This window comes from Chinchilla lanigera, unplaced genomic scaffold (assembly GCF_000276665.1).
Source record: "Chinchilla lanigera isolate Chin_1 unplaced genomic scaffold, ChiLan1.0 scaffold00021, whole genome shotgun sequence".
NCBI lineage: Eukaryota > Metazoa > Chordata > Mammalia > Rodentia > Chinchillidae > Chinchilla > Chinchilla lanigera.
The window spans coordinates 24,128,352-24,154,604 of record NW_004955422.1 but is presented as its reverse complement, the minus strand read 5'-3'; the positions used below and the strand labels follow the sequence as shown (position 1 = coordinate 24,154,604).

At 38.0% G+C, this 26,253-nt stretch overlaps 1 protein-coding gene across 2 annotated transcripts; it reads left to right on the top strand.

Annotated features, from left to right (window-relative positions):
• The first annotated feature begins 281 nt into the window (after positions 1-281).
• LOC102013941 (zinc finger protein 717-like) lies at positions 282-15,829 on the top strand. 2 transcript variants are annotated; one of them, XM_005384707.2, is made up of 5 exons: positions 282-367; positions 2,897-3,010; positions 10,888-11,014; positions 11,289-11,381; positions 13,227-15,829. In XM_005384707.2, exons 3-5 carry the CDS (start codon positions 10,891-10,893, stop codon positions 15,365-15,367), a joined length of 2,358 nt encoding a protein of 785 aa, XP_005384764.1. In that variant the 5' UTR covers positions 282-367; positions 2,897-3,010; positions 10,888-10,890; the 3' UTR covers positions 15,368-15,829. The 2 variants fall into 2 exon arrangements, with proteins under 2 accessions (XP_005384764.1, XP_005384765.1); XM_005384708.2 differs by having other exon boundaries at positions 291-615.
• Positions 15,830-26,253: the final 10,424 nt, after the last annotated feature.

The window sequence follows — 26,253 nt, the reverse complement described above, 5'->3', positions numbered from 1 at the left end:
AATTAGGACACATTCGAGTTTCCCCAGTTTTCCATGTGTCAGACTGTCAAATCAGGACTTGAAAGAAGCGGAATTCCAGGTCCCTGTAAAGTTAGGAGAGAGACCCCTCTGAGTTGAGCAGAACCTACTCTCTTAGAAAGGACTCGCTACTGGGAAGATAAATTCATCCTCCTTCTGAGCCAGCTGCTGGCGCAACGTCTTCTGGGAATTGTAGTCTCCATCTAATGACGTCACCAGCCCAGGGCCTTGGGAACGGCTGTTTTTTTGTATTCCTTCTGCGCGTGCGCCACTGTGCCATTTCCGCCTTTTAGCGGAAATTCAGCTTCCCTCTCCATTCTCTCTGGAGTTGGACTTTGTGGCTGTGAAGGTTGGTGGAAGGATTAAAGAGGAGTGAGCGGGGCTCTGGGAATCCAGGGGAGCAAGACAGGTGTCCACCTATGTGGGGGAAGCAGAAATGGTGTACTTCAGGGCAGCGGAACCTGACGTGAAGGTGCGGGCCATGGGTCCGAGCTGGGTTTGGAGGCGACACGAGGCCGGTCCACGGGTCCAGTGCTGCAGAAAAGTCCTTTTCAGCCTTGCTCTTCGGGATTGCTTTGGCAGAAGACGTGCTCCCAGGTGCATCGAAGCTGGTTCGGGTGGGGGAGTTCCCGGGGACAGTGTGCCGACTGCGCGAGCTGGGGGCAGTGAGTTCTTATTCCAGCTCGGGTACAGCAGGATCCTGTTACTCTTTATGTGACGTCTGCGTACCCCTCGGTAAAATGCGTGAATTAACCCTACTAGCGAAATGGCCCATTTCCTCGACTCGCAGGAATTCCTGCTCAAGTGTAGATAGATCAAGTCTTGCTGTGTAGCAGTAATATTTCTGGGGTTTTGTGCTCCTGCACTCCATTAATATTAGCTTGGCTAGAATTCCTAGTTTGATTTTTTTTTTTTTTTTTTTTTTTTTTTTTTTTTTTTTTTTTTTTTTTTTTTTTTTTTGGTTTTTCTCCGGTACCGGGAACCGAACTCACGACCTTGCGCTTGCCAGGCAGGCGCTTTGCCACTGAGCTAAATCCCCAGCCCCAGAATTCCTAGTTTGAATTTGCAGAAGTTTATACAGGACCTGGTATCCAGGGACAGTGAGTTCTACAGGGGAGATCGAGTAGGAGATGATGGTCCCATTTTCTTTGAAATAAAGGAGATGATACAAAGTTTGAAGAAGGGCGCCGCATGGACAGGAATTCCACCTGAAAGAACTCCTGTCCCTGCTTAGTAGCGCTGTAGAGCAGAGGCTGGAGTGTCCCAAAAAGAGGAAGCTTCCGACTTTGCACAGCCCAACCAATGACTGACCCTACTGTAGTATACATGCGTTTGGTTGAGAGTAGCTTGTCGAATAACTACCTTAGTCTGTGTGATATTGGCAGGCTTGGACCAGCATTCGCAAGGGAGGGATGAGCTGGGCTGAGAAGGATAGGCAAGGGTGTAGGACATGGTACTTTTTGGAGAGGGCTTGAAGGTGTAGGGTCTGGAATGGAAACAAACTGTCACAGGCGAGAAGGTCTATTTACAGTGCTTTCCGCACACGCTGGTATTGTTACATCTTGTTTATGTGGTCTGAGCTCTCTGAAACATAGTCTGCCACGAAATTTGACATCCTGAGATGTGTGATACTCATTGTATTCTGATCAGTCTTCCTCTAGTTCAAGAAGAGAATGCCAAGATATTGTTATATTTATAAAGAAAATGGGAAAAAAATAGATTTTAGGAGATTAGTTGGTTGAGGTCTCATGGTTTATATTTCAGACGCCTTGATATGTTGGCCAGTGTTACCATTTTACCACACTTATGTCAAAACAAGTCTTCTTTCCATTGTAATTTTTCCACTGTAATTTTTACAGGCATGTGTGCTTGTAATCCTAACACTCTGGGAAAGGCAGGAAGATTGCAAGTTTGAGACCAACCTGGCAATTTAGTGACTTAGCAAGACTGCCTCAAAATAAAAAGTAAAATAACACCTTTGGATATATCTCAGTATTCATGCTCTGGGTTCCATCCCCAGTACTACCAGAAAGAGAGAGTGGGGAGAGGAAGGGGGAGAAAGAAATAAAGGGAGTTGCTAAAATGAAGTCAATTTAGACCAACATTGCTTTAAAATACTTTACATTAAACAATGGGTGTCTAACCTTTTGACTTCCCTGGGGTGCACTGAGTGAAGAGGGTTTGTCTTGGGCCACATAAAAAAATACATAAGATAGTTAATGTGTATAAGTAATAATACTTCCTTTATTTTTTATATTTTAATTTATTAAATTAATTTACAAAATAAAAAGCCCAAGTTTAATAATTAAAGGAAAACTTACATATCTGCTTAGTAACAATAAATACCTGTCCTTACAGGCAAGCTTACGTATAGCTAGGTACTATTATTAGTAATTATCAGTGCATTTACTTACCACATCACACATACATAAGTAATGTCTGATACATGCAGGAAAGGATTTGATGGACTGTGGCACACAGGCAGAGTTAGCACTGCATTTCACCCTCTTGTACAATGTTCCATTTCACACTATCACTAAATATCAGGTAATGTTTATGATCTCTGGCCGAATGTGGCCCATAGGCTTTGAGTTGCACACACCTGCCTTAAATATTTCTGTTGTTATTTTATTTCAACACTTTCTGCAAATTATTTGGCTTTCAAAGCTGAGATAACACAAATGTTTCCCACTTAATATCATTAAATTGTTCTTCGAAATCATAAATTCTGCAGACAATTTTAGGGTCCTATTTTACTGTATTAAAAATGGTGGGATTAGACTGCATCACACTTCAACTTCAAACCAGTGTCTGAAAATGTAAATGCACTACAAGGTTCACTTATAAGTAACAAACCCTTTTTATTTTTTTTAAACAGATTGTTTATGATACAAGCAATTTAAGACATAGTTTACTGATGTGCAGACAGTTGTCTCAGAACCAGCAATCTCACCTGAGAGTCCTCCAGTGGATTGTGCTTTTGAAAATTTAGGTATGTTGTTGTGATTTAAGACTCTCCCGCATGTTAATTTCATTAAAAACATTGAGTTCTCCTGGCTTAACTATATCAGCATGTTTCATGTAAAATCAAAGTGAGGAACACTATCTCTTCAAAATTCTGTGGACCTCTGTTTTGGAGTGTGTTTACCTGAGCAGTTTCTGTGCTGGTGTTTCTAGGATCACAGATGAGGCTTTCCTCGTCAGTAAGACTATATATATCTAAGGAGGCAAGTGCTAGCGATCAAGCACTTTTCAAACTGATATTTGCATCACATTTTCTAATAGCCCATTGACCAAAGCGGGTCAACTGACAGAGCCCAATTTGTTGTCAGAACATACCATATAAGGATTGAAAGGCAGAGCTATCTTTGGGAAGCATTAATAGAACAGTGTACTCCAGGAAATATACAGTGTACACAGGAAATACTTTTGCAAGGAGTACACTTTCCGTGATGTTTAGTTATAGAACAGCAGAATGTGTTTTACTGGAATTAATCAGATGGTATCCACTGTGGATTCTCAGATTGGCAAGAAATAGTTTATATAGTCCAAATTAATTTCCATAAAGGTAATTTTAGTGAAAACGTAACACTTTTTTCTTTGGCTTAAATTGTAAATGCATCTCTATGTAACATTAATCACTGCTAAACAAGTAGGTACAATATGTCTATGTATCTAATTAGTTAAATAATTTTTAAAATCTTTTCCAATTAATATGTAGAAATGTTTTGGGGAGACCAAGCTACACCAGTTCTCTCCTTAATCCACTCCATTTGCCTTCTCTCCCATCTGTGCTTCCAGAGCTCTCCATGCTTTGCGTGAGCAACAAAAAAGTTTCCCAGGAGTTTTTTTGTTTATTTATTCTTCCTTTTGTTTTATATTGAATTTATGAGTCTTATGAGGCCCAAAAATTGAAATGGAAAAGTAGAAATAGTAAACCTCAGCTTCAAGGAAGTGAACATAATGGGATCAAGTTGGCATATCAATACAGGTGTGTTACAAGATCTTAGCATGGAGCAGTTGGAGGGCATATTAATCTGTGGTCTTTCTGCTATGGTGACAGAAAGTAAGGCATGTTTGTTACATGATGAATGGAACTGGAGAGGAAAACATGCTAAGTTTTCATGGGACATGAAAACTTGCTGGTGTCAGTCTGAACTACTGTCTTATGTGGATACATAGATAATACACTAGAATGTTTGTCACTACCAACCTGGAAAAAAAACCCTTGGCATTTTGCTATAGAGTTACCAGGAGGTAAAGCACAATTTATCTATTCATTTATTTATTTTTTGGTTTTTCTTTCTGGTACCAGGAATCAAACTCATGACCTCGAGCTTGCCAGGCAGGCGCTGTGCTGCTGAGCTAAATCCCCAGCCCCAAGTACAATTTATTACATAAATTTTTCTGGAGTTGCTCAACTGGCATGGTCCCAGACTGCTTTTGAGCTTAACTCCAGATAAAACCTGGAATGTTGGTAGGATTTTATCAAGCATGGGTCTTTTAAGTAACCATACATTTTTCTCAGTTCACTTGTATGTGCAGTGTGTATAGTACAATATATAAAGTTGTATTTCCTGGCAAATTCCCACTGCTCATTTGCATTTTAATTCACTCAGTGAATACTCTGATTTCTTCTAAGCTCACCAGTAACCTAAAGACATAGATACAATAATTGTTCTTTAGGCTTTGCCTTAATGAATCGTCTGCCATATTTGAAACTACTAGTCACAATCCTCCAAAAATTATTCTGTGGGTAGTTTTTATTATGTTGTTGCTGATGGCTTCTCTTTTTTACTGAATTATTCTGCTTTCTTGTTGCTAACAAAGGCCATCCATATGTTCCATCCATCATAATCTGCAATTCTGTTTGTTTAGTTCAGCTCTCTTTGGTTTGACACTCCTATTTATTTCTCTCCAGGATAGACTTCTTCTTGCCCTTTAGACATCAGTTCTTTGTAGCTATCCAAAAAGCATCTTAAGATCAGCAAATCCCAAGTGAAAACCCTATTGTCCTTTCTTCCCTTTTAGTGTTACTGCCACCCTCCAGCTAGTGATCCAAATCACTAAAATGGGTTTTTTTTCCTGTGAACTCCTCCCTTCTCAGGTCTCATTTCATCTGGTGTCAGGTTTTGCTACTCCTCTTTGTTTATTGTTTTCCTTTTACTCTATTATCTGCATAAAATTCCAGTGTAAGGAGAGAAGTTCTTTGGTGTTAACAAAACAAAACACCTCAAAGGTATGTTTATTGGGTGATGAGGTTTGGTCTTGGTGAACTGTGCTTTCAGCTAGCATGTATGGTGACATCCTTAGTAGTCCACAATGAGAAGGTATAGAGGAATTAGTTGGAATATGTATGAACAAGAGTCATAAAAAGATATGCAAAGTAATACATCAAGAAGCATTGATGTATAACTTTTACCCTTATATAAGTTTCATTCTTTTTTTGTAGGTTTTGTTTTTGTTTTTAGTTTTGGTTTTTTGGTTTTTTTCCAGTACCAGGAGTCGAACTCACAACCTTGTGCTTTCCAGGCAGGCTCTGTGCCACTGAGCTAAATCCCCAGCCCCTTTTAGTTCTATTTTTAATTGTATGTTCATAATTCAAAAATACCTGTTGCATTTTTGAAAACATTTAAAGATTTAATACTCCTACTTTAGATAGCTGGTTAAAATGAGTAGGGAGAAAGGTATGTGTGCATCAGTTATATTTGTTTATGGGCTAGAATTATAGTTAAAAATTGGTTTAAAATGAAAAGTAACATCTTGATTAACTGAACATTTCACTTTTTAAAAATCCTTTTTAAATTTTTTCTTACTAATTTATATTGGGTTTTCTTACCTATGTTGCACTTTGTTAAAATCTACTCTTTCTACTCACATCCCCATCCCCTTTTCCTTTCCTATTAGCCCCCCTTCTACTTTCAGATCTTCTTCATTTTTAGTTATTTATATTTTTTCTTATAAAGCAAACATGTGATACCTGCCTTTCTGTATCGTTGATTTCACTTGACATGATTCCTTCTGGTTTCATCCATTTTCCTGCAACTAACTTTTCATTCATTCATTATGGGTAAATACTGCGTAGTGTATATATACCATATTTCTTTACTCAGTGCATGGGTTGATTCCATAAGTTGGCTATTATAAATAGTGCCTCTCTAAATTTGTGTGGGTAGGTATCTCTTATGTATGGTGACTTTGTTTCCCTTGGGTATATGTCTAAGAGTGATATAGCTGGATTGTGTAGTAGTGCTAGTTTTAGTTTTTAAAGGAGCCTCAATACTGTTTTCTATATTGACTGTCTAATTTACATTTCAATACATCAGTGTATCAAGGTTCTTTTCCCTCCACATCCTCTCCAGCCATACAGACCAGAGAGAGATGGAATCTTATGGTAGTTTTAATTAGCATTGCCCTAATGGCTAAAGATGTTTAGCACTTTTTCATGTTTATTGACCATTTGTGTTTCTTTTGAGAAGTGTTGGTTAGATCATTTGCCCATTTATTCATTGGATTACATGTTTTATTTACATTTTTGAGTTTGTATATTCTGGATATATATGACAAAAGTTTTCTGTCATTCAGTATGTTGTGTCTTCACTGTTTATTGTTTTCTTTGCCATGTAGAAGTTTTTAATGTGATACAATCCCAATTGTGAATTGTTCCCTTATTTCCTGAGCAAGTGAAGTCCTATTCAGGAAATCTTTGTCTGAGCTAATATCTTGAAGTGTTTTGCTTGTATTTTCCTTTGTGTTTTCAAAGTGTTATGTCTTACTTTAAGATCTTTGATCCATTTTTAGTTGATTTTTTGTACAGGGTGAAAGAAACATCTCACTTTATCTTCCTACGTGTGGATATCCAGTTTTCCTCACACCACTGGTTAAAGGCAGTCTTTCCTTCAACTTACATTTTTTGGTACCTTTGTCCATAATCAGATGGCTATGTATGTGTGGGTTTACTTCTGAGTCCTCTATTCTATTCCAGTGGTCTACTTGTCTGTTTTTATGCTAATATGATGTTATTTTTGTTACTGTGGCTCTGTAATACATTTTCCAGTCAGGTATTTTGATGACCCCAGGATTACTTTTTTTTTTGCTCAGGATTGCTTTGGTTGGGCATATTTTCAGCCTGGGTGAGTCAAGACTGTACAGCCTGAGGCAGTGCAGATATCCCAACCTTTGCAGTATGGCCCTGAAAAACACTCAAAGGTAGAGGAGCTGTCAAACTACTGAGTTGTTCACTGAAAGGGGGGTGCCTTGGGAACCACATGATCTCCCAGTTTCTGTCTCAGTGCTCTCTAACCTGGCTTCTCTCAACACCACACCACTGGTTTTGCTCCACCACTGACTGCTGTACTCTCACTTCCCTTCTTCATCAGATCCTGTGCTCCCTTGCTGCTCAAATCTCTCAGACACTTCACTTAGCCAAGACTGTCTAGCATGGCCTTCTCTCACAGGCAATACAGTATAATGTCCACGTGGACACTGAGTTATGATCACTGTGTACCTTCCAACCCTTACAGAAGTGTAGTCCTTAATAGCAGGAATAGTCTTATGATGGCCTTTAAGAGTTCCCTGAACTGTATGATAGCTTTCTCCTTTAAGCTTAATGTTAGGCTTAGTGCATAGGTGGTGTCACTCTCAAACCAAACCCCCAGATTGGATTAAGGCTTATATGCACTGTGGATTTCTCTTGCAGATAGACTACCAGGCATTTGTTCAGATTGGGTTGATTATGCTCCCAGCTTACCTTACACTTGTGGCATTAGGTTTCCCACCCATGATCCCGGAAGCCAGGCTGTACCTATGAATCACCCAGTAACGTTCTCTGCATTTCATTTTGGATTCCCTATGCTGTTGAGGTTTCTACTCATTTGTTTATTTGTTCCCAGACTTGTTCTCACTTTTCTCACCTGGAATATAGTTTCTCCTTTGTTGTGCTGATTCTTCTCAGTCACAGGGTCAGACAAAAGCTACTTCTCTTCTGCTATCTTCCTGAATATTTTAAGTTTCACAGCTATAACCGGCCCCTCCAGAAGTTTCCTCCTTTTTTTTGTATGTGATAATACGCTAATACCATTTTACATGAGAAATATTTGACATGTTAAAATATACAATAAAATCTGATTAATGTATATTTATACATATAGTACAATATTATTAATTACATGTTCTATTTTGTACATTACATACCAGGGATTTATACATGCTGTACTTCATATGCCATATTTTGTGGTTTTTAGCCAACACCTTGCCATTCCTTTTAACCTCAGATCCTGGTAACCTGCATTCTGTTCTGTGCTAGATCATTAAAAAAACTTCTAATCAGTGATTATGCCCAGATTGAGGGATACAAGGTTAACATACAAATAGGTTACTTTCTGGGTCTGCTCAAGCTAGTACAACAAAATATTTTAGAGTGGATAATTTATAAACCAATAAAGTTTGTTGTTTATACTTCTGAAGTCTTAAGATCAAGTAACCAGGAGATTTATTGTCTGGTGTGGACCTGGTTCCCATGGATGTTGTCTGCTTTATTTTCACACATAATGGAAGGAACAAAGAAGCTTACTTTAGTCTCTTGTAAGAGCACTAATCTCAGTCATGGGGTGCCTCTGTTTCCCAAAGACTCATCTCTTAACTCTAGTAAGTAGGAGATTAGCTTTCACCATAGGGATTTGGATTGGGAACATAAATATTCAGGTCCCAATAGAAGTTTTCTGTAGTCTTATAATTAGGTCTCATTCTTTTAGTGAGTTTGTTCTTGAGACTCTAAACTTCTCCAGTTGTTTTCAATTTATTTTTTTCCCTCCTCCCTTAGAGGGTTGACATGAGCAAGAGTTGGGCATTTTTCTTCTCCATTGCAGAAAGCTAGAGCTATCTGTGGCTCCTGTCAAAATACCCATTCACCCATTTTTTTTAGGCCTTGACGATATTACAGCAGGTTAGGGTCAGTTTATCTTGTTAAGAACAAAGTAGCCAGGCGTGGTGGTGAACCCGTGTAATCTGAGCACTCGGGAGGCTGAGGCAGGAGGATCGTTGAGAGTTTGAGGCCAGCCTGGGCTACAAAGTGAGCTCAAGGGCAGCCTGAACTGCATAGCGAGACCCTGTCTCAAAAAGACCAAAAAAAAAAAAAAAAATAGTGTGGCAACTTTCAAATTGTTCTCCTCTAAGTAGATTCCTGAGGAGAGATATATTCTCCAATATTTATGTGGGAAGCCTGGTTGAGTTCCTGGAAATAAATTTCACACTGATGTGGCAGTGGGTATCCTGGTGTTCTTAACTCTGAGAGTTGTCTGCTTTGAGCCTCCAGAAGTTCATCAGTTAGAATTTAGTTTTTCCTACTCTAACACTGTTTCCTATGAAGTTTTCTGCTACTGAGCCACTGTTCCTGTAAACCAAAACTCCCTATGTTTGCTAGTCTGTTTCTCCAGTCTTTGGGGAAGCAGTTTGCTCTTTGTCATCCCTACTCTTACAGATCCAAGAAGAGTTTTGATTTTTCAGTCTCTTTAGTTTTAATTTGTTGCTGACATCTCTCCTGAATTCCAGAATTACATCTAGTTCCTAGTTGGAAATCCCACATGTGAGACATCAGTTCTTTCCACTAAGATGTATACAAGTCTTTCCATTTATGCCCTTTCTATTCTTCCTTTTTCTAAATTTCGCTTTCAGCAGTAGTACCTATCTCTGTGCATATAGTGTGGAGGTCATACACCCCATATGAAACTCTGTTCATCAACTTAATACCATATTCTGTTCCAGCTTTCACTTTTCTATGTTTTCTTTTAGAATTATTTCCCTATTATGGATATTTACTCCTGTCTGCCCTGGTGCAGATGATAATCTAACCCCATTTCCTATTCCAGCGGTTTTTCCTTAAACTCCTTTTTGCTATTCTACAGTTCTTATAGAACAGTGATGGTAAACCTTTTAAGAGACCAAGTCCTCAAACTGTAACTCAGAACCCACTTACTTATCCCAAAGTGCCAACACTGCAACTAAACCTGAATACTGAGGTTTAAGTTTAAAAGAAACCTCATACAACTCATGACAGCATCACAGAGGACTCTGCATGTCCTCCACTGCACATGTGTCACAGGTTTGCCACCACTGTTAAAGGGTGTCATTACCTACATCTTATTGCTAGGGAGGTAGCAGTGTTCACTGTGTGGTATACACAAGCAATAGTTTGGCACAATCTTTTGGGAGCATATGTATGTGTTGTTAATGTATAATTTGATTAAAAGACATGAGTACATAAAATGTTTTATTTTTGAAATTGGCTCAGGTTTTAAATTTAGAATCACTTAATAGAGGTTTCCTTTAAGAGTTCATTTATCTCATCCTGCCACAAGGCCTTCACCCTAGGCATGGTGGTCTGTGAAATTTTGGTAATGTGGTTTGTTGCTTTGTGTCTTCTCTTCCCTCATACTCATGCTGACATGTGGTTTATATGGCAAAGCTAAATATCTTGGTGTGGCAGTGAAGTACAACCTCATATCACAAAGTAGAACTTTGTCATCCCAATATACATTGAACTTGTGTCTGTTTACTTATTTTTCTGGGTATGTATTCATACCTGTGTCTTCATATCAGATTATAACAGCTTTAGAAGCACAGAATTTATCCATGTTTATCTTTAGGGCAACAAGGATGGTTCTAGATATATAAGGTAAATTTTGTAATAGTATTGGTAGTAATTGTCAGTACTAGTAGGTTACTTTTCTTTTTCTTCTCCCACCTTATAGACTAAAAGAAAGCTCCACCTTAAGTGAGATGCATATAAAACATAAAAGGGTAAATTGCCAGATTCCTATTCTGGTGACCCAGGGCTGATGAGTTAGGTTGAGGAGAAATGTTCTATTCCAGGGCATGGTGTCATTTGAAGATGTGGTGGTGTACTTCACCTGGGAGGAGTGGCAGAACTTGGATGATGCTCAGAGGACTCTGTACAAGGACGTGATGTTGGAGACCTACAGCAACCTGATGTCACTGGGTGAGCAAACCTCCACAGTAACTCGCAGGAGCCACATGTTTTCTTTGTTGGTAAATATAGGAGCCATTCATAAGTTTAGTATGATTTAAATGTAAGATTCCAGTCCATGAAGAATGTGAATGTTACCCTTCTATTTGAAAGATTGAGAATGGCCCCTTCTTTGGGACAAAGCTCAAACCAAGTTGAAATTGTCTTTCTTTAGAGACAGTTTCTTTAGAGACAACTTTCTTTCTTGATGCAGTAGTTTTGTAAACTCCTGCATTGTTGTTCACAGGAAACTGCATCACCAAACCTGATGTGATCTTTAGGCTGGAGCAAGGAGCAGAGCCATGGATAGTAGACAGACTCCCAAACCAGATCCTCCCAGGTTGGTTTATGCATATTAGCCACAGAAGCTGAAATTGTAAAGCCTAGCAGTTGTTGGCAGTGATGACATGCTTTAACCCATGCTTCCTGTAGTTTTTAGACCTGAGGATATAGCTAATGTACATGCATCAAACACATTATTACGTAGTTTTTAAGGAAGGTGTTCATGCTTGCAACCTCTTAAATTTTATTTTGTTCAATATTAGAGTTACCTAAAATTGATTTTCTTTCTTTTCTAAGGAGTTTTTCTTTCCAGTTTCCCAATATTCTCAGATACACTCTTTTCCTTCATTCTCATGGAGTATTTTTTCAGAATTGATTCATGTGTTTCCTTTATTCTTTAAACAAAGCAACTGTGAGAATAATGTACCTCTCTCTTAAAATTTACATTCTAATAAGAGAGAAATAAGAAATAATGTATGATAAGTAGTTGAATAAGAATCACAAGCAACATGTAACCAGAATCTGAGAGAAAGAAATAGGATGTTACAACTTGGGAAGAATGGTTAAAGAAGGCTGTTTTAGGAGGATTTCTAAGTTAATTTTGGCAGTTTGACTTGACTCTTCCAATTTTGACATATTTTTCTAGTACAGGTGAGTGAAAAATTTAGATATCATTACTAAAGGTAAAAGTTTTAAAATTAATAGTTTAAAAATGCTATTTAAAACCATAGAGGTGGTCACCTATAGAGTTGAAAAGAAAATAAAAACGGGTCAGAAATGAGATGTATGTAACATGACATTAAAAAACATGAAACTGGAGAGAATCCAGCATAGAAGCTGGGAAAATGATTGTCCTGGATTTGGGGGAAACCAGGATTCTGCACCCCAGTGCAAGTGAACCAGGTGTTTCATGTTGAATGGTTCTGATTTTCATTTGGAAATGGAGTTTGAAGTTAGGACTTTTCTCTTTTGCAAATTACTAAAAAACAGGAAAGTAAATGAGAAATATATGAGACCCTTTTTTCTATGAAACCAGGAGACAACTGAAATTCTATTTTAGAGAATAATAGTTTCAGTAGCAATGAAATGCCAAGCAGTATGTTTGTACCAGGATTTGGTAGGAGAATGGCAGCACTGTTTATCACAGAAGGAACAAGAAGAATACCTTCTTAAAATAGTGAGAATAGCCTATTGCAGAACCAAATCCTTTAGGTTAGCAGAGACATACCTAGGGTGGTGGATACTAAGAAACAGGGTTTCTTGGTGAAACAGAGGGCACATGTTGTTTTAGCATTGTGAAGGAAGCACTCTAGCATAGCCAAAAAATTTATTAATTTGAAAAAAAAAAAAAAAAACATCACCCAGATGACTATAGCTGTTCTCCAAGGAAAAATAAAGACTGAACAAGATAGATGCAAAATTCTGTCCCTGAAACATGGTTCCTGTTTAGGGAACAGACAACTAGTCCTCAGGTAGCTGCAGGAAAATCTTGTCATCTTTAAAGCTTAATAATGAAAAAAATAGCCGTATAAGACATCCACCGTTGTTTTAAGAATAAAGTAGAGAAAAAAAAGATAAAACAAGGAAGATAATCATAGGTCATAAGCACTAAGCAGAGTGGTAGATGGATATTTTTGCCACAGATTCCTTCAAGAGTTAAAAAAATTAAAGATGCAAAGAAAATAGGATTTAATATTAAAATGCTATCAATGTAATTTATTATCTTAAGTCAGTAGTGAAAAAAACCCTATACACTCAAATTAGCAATACTCATTGATATTTTCAAACTGCATGTTACCATGACTGGGAGAAACTTCTTTACCATTACATGAACATTCCAGAAGACATGCCTAGGTATGATTCATACATTTGTCTTTATATGTAATTTTTCATTTTATTTTAGATTTCAAGAAAACAGATGACCAAATTGAGAGAAACCAGAAAAGTCAAGACAGACATTTTCAGCAGTTTGTAATCAACAGTAACACATCAGCTGTGGAGATTGGTGAATTAGAGAAAATATCTAATTTGAATTCAAACCATATTTCCAAAATGATTATGAAGAGTAGAAACTGTTCAGTACTGATGTCTGAGGAGTTGGATATACATCTAAACATGCCTTCTGATGAGCCTGGTGAGATGTGTGATACAGAGAAGTCTATGGCTGTTAAAACAACTGGGAGACTCCTGAGAGTTTCAGATAATCTTAGTCAACATCCTGGAATACAGACAGGGCAGCAGGACATTGAAGGTAGTAGACAAGAGAAAACATTCAGTAGGGAGGCAATGTTAAAACATAAGATTCATAATGGAGAGGCCTGTAAATACAGTAAACATAGAAAAACCTATAAATCAGCTATCCTTCATAAAGAGATAACTCAGGTACAGAAGAAAACTTTGTATAAAAAGTTTAATCCCAGGAACTGGCAAGTGGAGCTAGGGAAGAAATTCTATGAGTGTAGTGAATGTGAGAAAACTTTCATAACCAGGTCAGATCTAATAATACATCAGAAGATACACAGAGTGAGAAAACCCTATGCGTGTAATGAGTGTGAGAAATCTTTCAGGTTTAAGTCACGCCTTATTATCCATCAAAGAATTCACACAGGGGAAAAGCCTTATGGATGTAATGAATGTACAAAAACTTATATCCAGAAGTCAAAACTCAGTGAACACCAGAGAACTCACACTGGAGAGAAACCCCATGAATGTAATGAATGTGGGAAAACTTTTTACAAAAAGTCAGTCCTCACTGTACATCAAAGAATTCACCAAACAGAGAAACTCTATGAATGTAAACAATGTAGAAAAACTTTCAATCATAAATCAGGCCTTATTGAACACCTCAGAACTCATACAGGGGACAGACCCTATGAATGTAAAGACTGTGGAAAAAGTTTTTACCGTAAATCAAATCTCAGCACGCATCAGAAGATTCACACAGGTGTGAAACCATATGAATGTGAACAGTGTAGGAAGTCTTTCCGTGAGAAGTCACAACTTACTGTACATCAGAAAATTCACATAGGTGAGAAACCATATGAATGTAATGAATGTAAAAAAACTTATACAGAGAAATTAAGCCTCATTTTACATCTAAGAAGTCATAAAATCGAGAATCCCTATAAATGTAAAGAATGTAAGAAAAGTTATACACGCAAGGCAGGCCTCATTTTACATCAGAGGAGACATAAAGGTGAGAAGCCCTATGATTGTAAAGAATGTAGGAAATCCTTCTGCCATAAATCAACCCTTATAATCCATCAGAGAAGTCACACAGGGGAAAAGCCTTATAGATGTAATGAATGCACAAAATCCTTTGTCCAGAAGTCACGTCTTAGTGTTCATAAGAGAACACACACTGGAGAGAAACCCTATGAATGTAATGAATGTGGGAAAACTTTCATCTCAAAGTCACACCTAAATGGACATGAAAAAACTCACAAAAATGAGAAGGAATATGAATGTAAAGAATGTAGAAAAACTTTCTACCAGAAGTCATGCCTTGTTGAACACTTGAGAACTCACACAGGGGACAGACCTTATGAATGTAAAGAATGTGGGAAGAGCTTTTACCGGAAATCAAATCTCCGCACACATCAGCGAATTCACACTGGTGTGAAACCATATGAATGCGAACAGTGTGGGAAGTCTTTTCGTGAGAAGTCACAACTTACTGTCCATTTGGAAACCCACACTATTGGGAAACCCTATGAATGCAAGGAATGTAAGAAAACTTACAAACGGAAGTCAGGCCTCATATTACATCAGAGCAGTCATAAAGGTGAGAAACGCTATGAATGTAAGGAATGTAGAAAATCTTTCTACTATAAGTCACTGCTTACACCCCATCAGAAAACCCATATAGTGGAAAAGCCTTATCGATGTAATGAATGTGCTAAAACCTTTTTGTATAAGTCACAGCTCATTGCGCATCAGAGAACCCACACTGGAGAGAAACCCTATAAATGTAATGAATGTGGGAAAACCTTCAGCAAAAAGTCATACCTTAGCAAGCACCTCAAAACTCACAAAAGAGAGTAATCCTGTATAGCAGAGACTGGCTGCATATTGTCTAAACTTCATTGTTTTTTTCCTTTTCAACAAAGCTTGTACTTCTCGGTCTCCTTTTCATGTGTTTGGGCCCATGTAATTGAGCTCTGTTTAAGAGAATATAAACAGATGTCATGAACATTATTACCAAGTCTGGCAACAACAATGAGAACACAACTGTTCATAACATCCTTTCTAATTTCTTATACCCACTTGGACTGAAGTATAACTGACACCTTTGATGGTCTTGTGAGCCATATGTAGTAGAATGCCACCAAAATTTGACACAGAAGAAATTGGTTGGAGGAAACAGATCTTCCCAACTCTTTCCAAAGTTCTCCATTTTTACTTTATGTGAGAAATACCTACTCTGTTGAGTTGTATTTGTGATCTGTTTTCATTACAACACAAACAGACCACTGTGCCTAATCCACATAAAAACTTCCAAATGTATGTACCAGTTCTTGTGTATTAGAAAATTTACATGGGAGAAAATCTTCCCTAAGTCAGTTTACAAAATAATTAAGCCTGGGGTGGTAGTACATGCCTGTGTCACAGCACTCTGGAAGGCTGGGGCAGGAGGATCATTAAATGTGAGCCCAACCTTGAAAATGTAGCTCATTTCAAAGGTGCTGGTGTGGACCCTAGTACTGCCAAAAACAAAAAACCTAAAACAAAAAATTTAAAAGTGGGGAGTCTCCCACCAGTGTGGGAGACAGGTAGAGCCCCAGACAGCTTCAAGGGCCTGAGGGACAATTTGCCGCCCCTCTTCACAGGAGCCTAAATCAAACTCAGACACCTTCTGGAGCAACGGTGAGCTGCCCCCACCACTCCCCTACCAGTGTGGGAGCCAGATGGAGCCCCAAACAACTTCAGGGGCCTTGGAGGCCACTTACTGACCCCCACAGAGGAGCCCAGGTGAACCTCAGCTTCAGCAGCCTCAGTGACTGTGCCTTCACCCCTCCCCCACTGGCGTGGCAACAAGGCAGGGTCCCAGGCAGCATCTCAGGCTTTGGTGACTGCAACCTTATTTCCACCTCATGCACGTTTGTAGAAGTGGGGCTGAACTCCAAGCAGCTTTAGGAACACCACTGAACCACCCCCACCCTTCCCACCAGTGTGTGTCAGGTGAAACCCCAGTTTCAGGGCCCTGGGTGGCCACTTGCCCCGCCACACACACCTTCAAGGGAGCCAAGCTGAACTTCAGTTTCCAAGGCTTCAGTGACCACATGCTCACCACACCACTGGCATGGAAACCAGCTGTCTCAAACCTCAATGACCATGACCTGCCCAGTCCTAAACTCTTGTACAAACAGGGCTGAAATCCAGACAGCTTTGGAAACCCCTGAGTGGGAGGCAAGCTGAGCCCCGAACAGCTGCAGGAGCATCAAGAATCACACCCTACCCCCCACACCATCAAGGGAGCCACACAACACCAGGGAAATTTGGGTCCTTGACCCGCTACTCCCACATTATCTGGGGACTGAGGCTGAGTGCTAGGAAACCTCTGGATCTTCAAAAATGACAAAATGAAGGAACAAAGTGCAATCTCAGACTTCCACCCCACCCAGAACAAGTCCAGGAGACATCAACACAGAAGAGCTTGGAAGTCATACACCTGAAATTTCTGAAGTGATAGCATATAAAGAAATAACTCCATCAGGCCCTACAAGACATCAGGTCAGAAATAATCTCTCAGGTAAAAAATGACAACAGTAATGAAAGAATTACTTAGTACATCTAAAGAAGACATAGAAGAGAAAATAGAGGAGCATAGAAAACTGGAAATCTTGAATGAACAATAGGAAAGAACGAATGTATGAAACATTTAAATGGATAGCAAGGAAATTAAAACTTCCATCGAAAACTGGCAAAACCACTCGAACAAGACTGAAGATAGACTTTCCGAACTTGAAGACAACATTGCTGCTAATGACCGTGAAAGGAAGTATCTCTTAAAAATAACAAGGAACCAGTAAATAATCCAAAAGATGCAAGATGAAGCAGAGAAAAACAATGTAAGATTAATAGGTGTCAGTGAAACAGCAGGTATCCATACAAATGATATAAAAGAGTATTTGTAGAAGTAATAGAAAATTTCTCAAGCATGGAAAAAGAATTGGACATACAGTTAAGTGAGGCATATAGGACTCCAATTAGCTATAACCAGAATAAATCTACACCCAGACATACGGTGATCAAGATCCCAGTAATTCAAGAAAAGGACAGAATGTTAAAAGCTGTTGGAGAAAAGAAACCACCTGTAAAGGAAAGCCCATCAGAATTACAGCAGATTTCTCAACACAAACTGTGAAGTCCAGGAGAGTTTGGAGTGAAGTATTTCACGTACTGAAAGAAAATAACTTCCAACACATATTGATGTACCCTGCAAAACTATCCTTCAAAATTAATGGAGAAATAAACTATTTCCATGATAAAGAACTACTGAAGAACTTCATGAGTACCAAACCAAACCTACAAAGAGTACTAAAAGATACTCTAGAAAGAGACAAAAAAAAAAGATCACAACTTCAAGAACAACAGAAAAGAACCACCAAGCAGAGCAAGCAATTAAATAGAGGGACAAAGGAGGAGCCAACAGCACAAAAATAAAATGACAAAAATAAGCCAATACATATCAGTTATAACCATCCATGTAAATGGTCTCAATTCACCAACCAAAAGAAGTAGGCTGGAGGAGTGGATCAAGAAACAAAATCCCAACAATATGCTGAATATAAGAAACATTTAACTCAAAAAGAAATTAATAGACTGAAAATCAAAGAATGGAAAGGAATATTCCATGCGACAGGAACCCAGAAAAAAGTGGGTGTAGCTATTCTGTTTGCTGACAATGAGAACTTCAGACCAAGAATGATTAAAAGAGATTTTTAAAAAAATCACTACATAGTGTGAGGGGAAAACTTCAAGAGAAAGAGATAACAATCATGAACATCTATGCAAAAAATACAGGAGCACTGAACTATATACGACAAATTTTAACACATGAAAAATGAAGTAAGCAGCAACGCAATTATAACAGGGTACTTTAGCACACTATTGTTACAGAGAGATTGATCAGCTAGACAAAAAATCTGCAATGAAATATCAGAGTGAAACCAAACCTGTGAACAAATGGACTTAGTAGATCTTTACAGAGTTTTCCAACCAACAGCATCAGAATACACATTCTTCTCAGCTTTACATGGGATGTTCTCTAAAATAGTCCATATACTAGCACATAGAACATGCTTAAGTAAATGCAAAGGAATTGAAATTATGCATACTATTGGACCATAGTGTAATGAAATTGGAAATTAATGACAAAGGAAATCATAAAAACTCCATTAACACATGGAAATTAAATAACTTCTCCTTAACAATTTTAGTGGGTCACAGATGGGATCAAAGAAGAAATGAAACACTATTTACCACCAAATGAAAATGTACATACAACTTACAAGAACCTGTGGGATGCAATGAAAGCAGTCCTCAGAAGGAAATTTACAGTGGTGAATTCCCACCTCAGGAAAACAAAACAAGCATAAATAAGTGATCATGCTGCACCTCAAGCTTCTAGAAAAAGAAGAGCAAGTCAAGCCCAAAGATGGCAGGATAAAAGCTCAGGGCAGAAATAAATGCAATGAAGACTTAAAAAAAAAAAAACACACACACACAATTAATGAATCAAAGAGGTTGTTCTTTGAAAGAATAAACAAAATAGATAAAACCTTAGCCAATCTTATTTTTTTCAACCTTATTTTAAAAAGGAAAGAAAAAACATACATGCAATAAGGAATGAAAGGGATGAAATCACTACAGATCCTGTAGAAATTCAGAAGATCATCAATACCTACTTTGAAAATCTGTGCTCTGATAAGGTGGAAAACACAGAGGAAATGGACAGATTTCTAGATACATATGAATTACCAAAGCTGAATGAAGAAGATATAAAAATCCTGAATAATTCAATATCAGCCAGTGAAATTGAAAATATAATAAATAAACTTGCCAATGAAGAAAAGCCCAGGTCCTGATGGATTCACAGCTGAGTTCTACAAGAAATTTAATGCCAATTCTCAAATGCTTTAATGAAATTAAAAGGGAAGGAATTCTTCCCAAATCATTCCAGGAGGCAAGTATTAATCTGATACCAAAACCAGACAAAGACCCAACCAAAAAAGAGAACTACAGGCCAATCTCCATGATGAATATAGATGCAAAATTTCTCAATAAAATACTAGCAAACAGAATGCAGCAAATCATAAGATTATACACCATGACCAAGTGGGATTTATCCCAGGAATGCAGGGTTCAATATATGCAAATCAATAAATGTAATACACCATATCAATACAGCCAAAGGCAAAAATCATATGATCATCTCAATTGATGAAGAAAAAGCCTTTGATAAATTCTAACACTCCTTCATGATGAAAACCTGACAGAAAAGAGAAATAGAAGGCCTTTACCTCAATCTGATAAAAGCTATCTATGACAAACCAATAGCTAACATCATACTAAATGGTCAAAAATTGAAAGCCTTCACTTTAAAATCGGTAACAAGTATGTCCACTATCATTACTCCTATTCAATACAGTCCTGGAAATATTAGCCAGAGCAATTAGACAAGAGAGAAAAAAGAGGAATAAGAATAGGAAAGGAAGAAGTGAAATTATTATTTTCAGATGACATGATACTCTACATAAAAAACCCCAAAAATTTCACCAAAAGGCTTATAGGTTTAATAACCAAATTCAGTACCATAGCTGGATACAAAGTCAACACTCAAAAGTCAGTAGCATTCCTCTACTCAACAAACTAACTGAGAGAGAAATTAGGGAAACCACACCTTTCATAATAGTATCTAAAACATGAAATACTTAGAGATTGGTCTAACAAAAGAAGCAAAAGATCTATACATTGAAAATTATAATACTCTGAAAAAAGAGATTGAAAGGATTTCAGAAAATGGAAAGATATTCCTTGTTCATGGATAGGAAGAACCAACATTGTGAAAATGGCTAATACTCTTAACATTTTTGTACAGATTCAATGTCATCCCAATTAAAATACCAGTAGTCTACCTCACAGATCTAGAGAAAACATTCCTAAAATTCATCTGGAACCTGAAGAGGCCTAGAAAAGCAAAAGCAATCCTGGACAACAAAGGAAAGGCAGGAGGCATCACAATCCCTGACTTGAAATTATACTACAAAGCTACTGTGACAAAATCAGCATGGTACTGGCAAAAAAAACAGACCTTAAGATCAACTGAACAGATTAGAAGATGGAGACACAACTACAAACACACTCAGCCACCTTATCTTTGACAAAGGGACCAAACATGTTCCCTGGAAGAAAGAAAGCCTCTTTAATAAATGGTACTGGAAAACCTGGCTTTCCACATGCTAAAGACTAAAACTAGACATGTGTCTATCACTATGCACTAAACTAAAGCAAAAATAAAAAAATATCTAAATAATAAAACCGAAACACTAAATCTACTGGCAGAGAAGGCAAGTAAAAATCTTGAAGACATAAGGATAGGCAGAGAGTTCATGAATAAAGTAATACTTCAAATAATCAACAACATAGATCCATCTTATTGAAAAGTTTTTTCACATCAAAAGAAATCACCCACAGAGTAAAAACAAAACCCACAAATTCCAAAAAAATTTTAGCCAGCTGCCCTTCATACAAAGGACTTCTATCTAGAACATATAAAGGATGAAAGTCAAACCCCAAAATTCAAAGACCCAATCAAAAAATGGGCATCTAAGATGAGTCCACACTTCTCAGTTGAAGAAACACTAATGGCAAATAAATATATGAAAAACTAATTCAACCTCATTAGTCCTTTGAGAAATGCAAATTAAAACAACACTGAGACTCCATCTCACCTGAGAAAGAATAGCTATCATTAAGAAATCAACCCACAACAAATGCTGGAGAGGCTGTGAGGGAAAAGTAGCCCTTCTCCATTGCTGGTGGGAGTGTACACTGGTGAAACCACTGTGGAAATCAGTTCCTCACAAAACTAGGGTGAGAAATCCCACTTAACTCAGCTATTCCCCTTCTGCTTATTTTCCCAGAAGAATTAAAAACGTCATACCACAACAAAATATATGCACCCATGTTTGTAGCAACACAATTTGTCATAGCTAAATCTTGGAAACAGCCCAAATGCCCATCAACTAAAGAATGTATAAAAAACATGTGGTATTCTTATACAATGGAGTATTACTCAGCTATAAGTAAAGATAAACTTGAGGCTTTTACAGGTAAATGGATGCAACAAGAGACCATACTCATAAGTGAAATAAATTGGACCCACATGTGTAAACATATTGTTTCCCTAGTGTAAGAACCTGAAAGAGTAAATAAAACCCAAAATATATGATAAATAATATAAAAGGGAAAGAAATTGTTTAAAGGAATGAACAACTGGGATGAGGGAAAGAAGAAAAAGAAAGAAAGCAATATATATATTGCCTATATATGGATATAGAGGGATAGCTGGAATAACTGTACTGTTGATGTCTGGTGGTTTATTGAAAGAAACAGTTAATGCTTAAATTTTTTAAATTTTGACCAGTTTTGCAATCTGAGTGACTAATTTGAAGACAACAATATGCAATGGAACAACCATTGGTGAATTCCTACCATCTTACCCAGTGAAACTCTGTGTTGTCTCTAATTTTTTTAATTATTATTTTTTATTCTCTTTAATGTTTTGATCAGTCTTGCATTCTTACATCTGGTAATCTGAGCAACTTCATTGAAGATAATAATATGTAATATAACAACAACTGTTAATTCTTATCATTTTGTTTTGTAACCCTTTATTATTTTTAATGTTTTTGCTTTGTTTTTTTCTGTGATGTTAGTATTTTGCTGTTGTTCTTTTTTTTTTTTTTTACTATTTTCTTTAAAATAAAAAAATCCAAAAAAATAATAACTTTTAAGAAACTAATTTGTTTTTCCCTAAAAAGTGAAATGACAGAATTAGTGACTTTCTGCCAAAACTAAATGAAAAGAACTTTGAAATTAGGAAGTCCACATAAAACTCAGACTTAACTGAGTTAACATCTGTCTAGGATTGTATATATACTGTTGGTAGAGCCCCTCATTTTTCCTGACCTTTCCCCATGCTAGCTCCTTTAAAATTTCTGTTAACACCAATCTACTATTATCTCCCAATTATTATAATTTTGACAGTTCTCCCTCTTCATGGATCATTTCCCTACCTTCATTCTTAGGTTACTTCCAAGGAATTAATTGAACAATCCATTTAGTCTGAAGACAGGAACTAGACATGTATATTTTTTGAGACTTTAAGTAAATTTATCTCCTTAAATAGTTGTTTTTCCAAACCTACTTTAAATATTGAAACATTACATTTTTCTATTTTTGAATTCTTGTTTGTTTTGTTTGTTTGTTTTTGTTGTGCTATATTTTAGAATGAACCCAGGGCCTTTACCTGGAGCTACATCCCCAGCTCTTTTCTCACTTTTTGTTTTTGAGACAGTATCTCACTTAATTGCTAAATTGCCTAGGCTGACCTCAAACTTGAGATCCTTCTGCCTCACCTTCCCAAAATACAGAGATAGCAGGAGCACACCCCATGCCTTGGTTGTATCTTTGAATTCTTGACTTTCAGTTTCAAAAAGTCCAGATCTTCCTACACCCTTGAACAAGTCTGCAAACAAGCCCTGTCTCACCATTATGCTCACATCCTGCAAGTAATCCTGAAAATCATTGTCTTGATCTGTGAAAAACTACAAACTCTTGGCACAGCTTATCTACACATAGCCCTCCTCTTACTGCTGTCTTCCGAAAACACCCGCATAAACTAACAGATTTGACCAAACTAACTTGGCCCCTAGCAGCTCAGGGCCATGTCTCTAAGATTCCCAGAATGTACCTTCCCAGGAAAGTTCAATGTTCTCCAGAGTTTACTGCTTGTTTCAACCCAACCCAACTATAGGTTCCTGGCCTCCTTTTTTCCAAGAGCATTTGTTTTAGAAAACTTGTGACTGTATACTCTTCCTTTGAGAGGTCAATCTTCTATAAATCAGAGATGTCTTTCTCAAAGACCTGGTAGCTGTCCCTTTAAAATGATAACCATGGACAAGACTGGAACCCATATGTCTCTTGTGTTTGAAGGAATGGAGAAAGCTCACTTTGATGTGCACCAAAGATCAAATACAGATACCTAATTAAATTGACCAACCTCTTGAGCACCAGTCCCTGCTTTTCCTTTAGCAGCCTCCAGCATATAAAGCCCCTTGCTTTTTGTTTTCCTAGAAGTGCATCCTATCACACTGTGATTGATATGTCTACTGACTGGAACATGGAAGTGGACCACTATTATGCTACCTTGTAACATGGCATGCAATCTAATTGCAGGCAGAACAAATTGGCCTTCTGCTGAAGACAGGAGAGATTCCTCTTTGGTTTCTTTGGACTCTTCTGATTACTACAGAAAAGAGAACTTGAGAGGACTGGATGATGCAACATACTTCCATTTAAAGTTTGAGGCAAGGAAAATAATGATTATCTTTCACTCAGGATATGAATCCTTCCTCTGGGCCCCAAAAGGGAACACTTGAACAGTAAGAGGCGGCATCTCTCAGGTGGCTGAATGTGCTCTAGCTAAAGCTAAATTAAACCAGTTATCTCCTTACTTGAGTATCATATTCATACAGTATTTTTGAAATTACGGGTCCTTCTGTTGTTTTTTTAAGTACCTGTATCTGGCTGAGACTCTCCCTTCTGCTCTCCTTGCTAGACAAGAACACGAACAGTTGGCTCTTTGCATAGCAGTACTGGACTCTGAAAATGCTCTTGAAAGCTGAAGCTATCAAAAGTGACTCATTTATTGTGGAGGACCACCTGGGCAACTCTCCTTGAAGGAGGAGCAATTGTTTCCATTTTGGCTGAGCCTGACCCTATTTCCATGTACTGATTATGTACAGAGCTGTCTAGGATTTTTCCTTATTCCTTCAATTGGCTTTAAGCAATGCATATCAGTCCAGCCATTGTGGTGATGGTGGTCTTTGAAGATGGCAGACGTGTTTCCCCAGAACCCCCTTTGTTCCCACGAGTGAGCAGGGATGAGGCAAAATATGAGAGGGCCATTGTTACAGCTGATACATTGTGTCAACTTGAGGAGTCTAGAGGCTTGGCTAAGTGACTACATCCTGGGGTGAAAAGGACATGCCCTTCCTGCTCTAGGATTTTTTTTTTATTCATCCTGAGCCTGTGCAAGAGGAGGGTACTGAGACAGTGTGGGCATGGGAGGATAGCCAGCATACAATGTAAGGGAGTAAAAGAGGCCTCCCCTCCCCCCACTGCTTTTTGCTCTTGCTGCTTTTGTTGTCTTCCACTACCATGAACTGTTGCCCTTTGCAATGTGCCACTCTTCCTTGAAGCCAGCTGAGTATGGACTGAAACCTCCACAAACTGTGAGCTAAACAAACCTTTCCTTCCTTAATTTTGGGCATTGGGTATTTTGTCTCAGTAATGAGAGAAAAGTAACTGAGACAGCCATCCTTGGCTACGTAGTAAGTTTGAATCCAGCCTGAACTGCCATAGTGAGAGCCTGTCTCAAAAAAAAAAAAAAAAAGACAGGAAATGGGAATAGTCAATAATGTGTGACAGAGAACTATAAAAATATGGGTGCTTTTGAATTCTTGGGCATATGAGGGGAATTTACATTGGTGGTTTTTTATAATTTCTTATTCTGAATGATTTATACATAGTATGTTCCAAATTGTCAAACATAACATGTGATAATAGGTTGGAGTGGAGGACATGTAAAAAAGAAAAAGGCAGATAATGAGTCCTCTCTGATGAAAATGTAGCACGGGAAACACAAAAAAGTCTCATGAACACTTTGCACAATAAAGTTAAGTCACTGCTCCACAACATACTTAAAATACTTCAAGACAAAGAAAAAAAAAAAGCCTGGCATGGTGGCACACACCTGTAATCCCAGCACTTGGGAGGCTGAGGCAGGAGGATCATTGCAAGTTCAAGGCCAGTCTGGGCCACAAAGGGAGCTCAAGGCCAGACTAAACTGCATAGTGAGACCCTGTCTCAAAAAAGACCAAAACAACAACAACAACAAAAAAAAAAAAAATCAGTGAAATTTTTATTATTGCAGCAGTGATTCTCAGTTGCTTCTTCCTGAATCTTTACAGAAGCTTGAATCAAGTAAAATTTTTCTGTTTTTCTTAAAATATGTTCACACATATGGCACCTTCCCATGATGAAAGAGCAGTGGCTCCCTAGCACAGGTCAGAGGGCCCTGAATTAGACTGCCCACACTAAGATGTAATGAGCCGCGGCGGCTGGGGATTTAGCTCAGCGGCAAAAGCGCCTGCCTGGCAAGCGCAAGGTCGTGAGTTTGGTTCCCGGTACCGGAGAAAAACCAAAAAAAAAAAAAAAAAAAAAAGATGTAATGAGCCGCAATGTTGCCACACCCAAGGAAAACAATCTCAGGTGGGTGTGAACTCAGGGCAGTTCAGGCTGGCCAGGGCTAACAGACCCTGAGACAATGTGTTTCAGCTGGAAAGAGCCCTGTTCAGAAATGACACACAAGAGTGGAAAATGGAGGGCTGGGGATATAGCTCAGAGGCACAAGCACCTGTCTGGCAAGCTTAAGGTCCTCAGTTCATTCCTGATAACAAAAAGGAAAAAAAAAAAGTGAAAAATGGAGATACATCACTCTTCTAGTAGTAATTTTCATGCTTGCATTATTTGCCCTATTAAATTATGATAAAATAATTCCAAGCATGTTTATGTCAATTGTTACATGCCTTTTATTTTTAAAATGTGATAAAAATATGTTTTTGGCTTGTGGGGTCATT

Excerpts from the sequence above, each read along its gene's own strand:
- LOC102013941 (XM_005384707.2), top strand. The coding sequence starts at position 10,891 with ATGGTGTCATTTGAAGATGTGGTGGTGTACTTCACCTGGGAGGAGTGG. Across the intron at positions 11,015-11,288 it reads CAGCAACCTGATGTCACTGG|GAAACTGCATCACCAAACCT; the intron begins GTGAGCAAACCT and ends TGTTGTTCACAG. Across the intron at positions 11,382-13,226 it reads CCCAAACCAGATCCTCCCAG|ATTTCAAGAAAACAGATGAC; the intron begins GTTGGTTTATGC and ends ATTTTATTTTAG.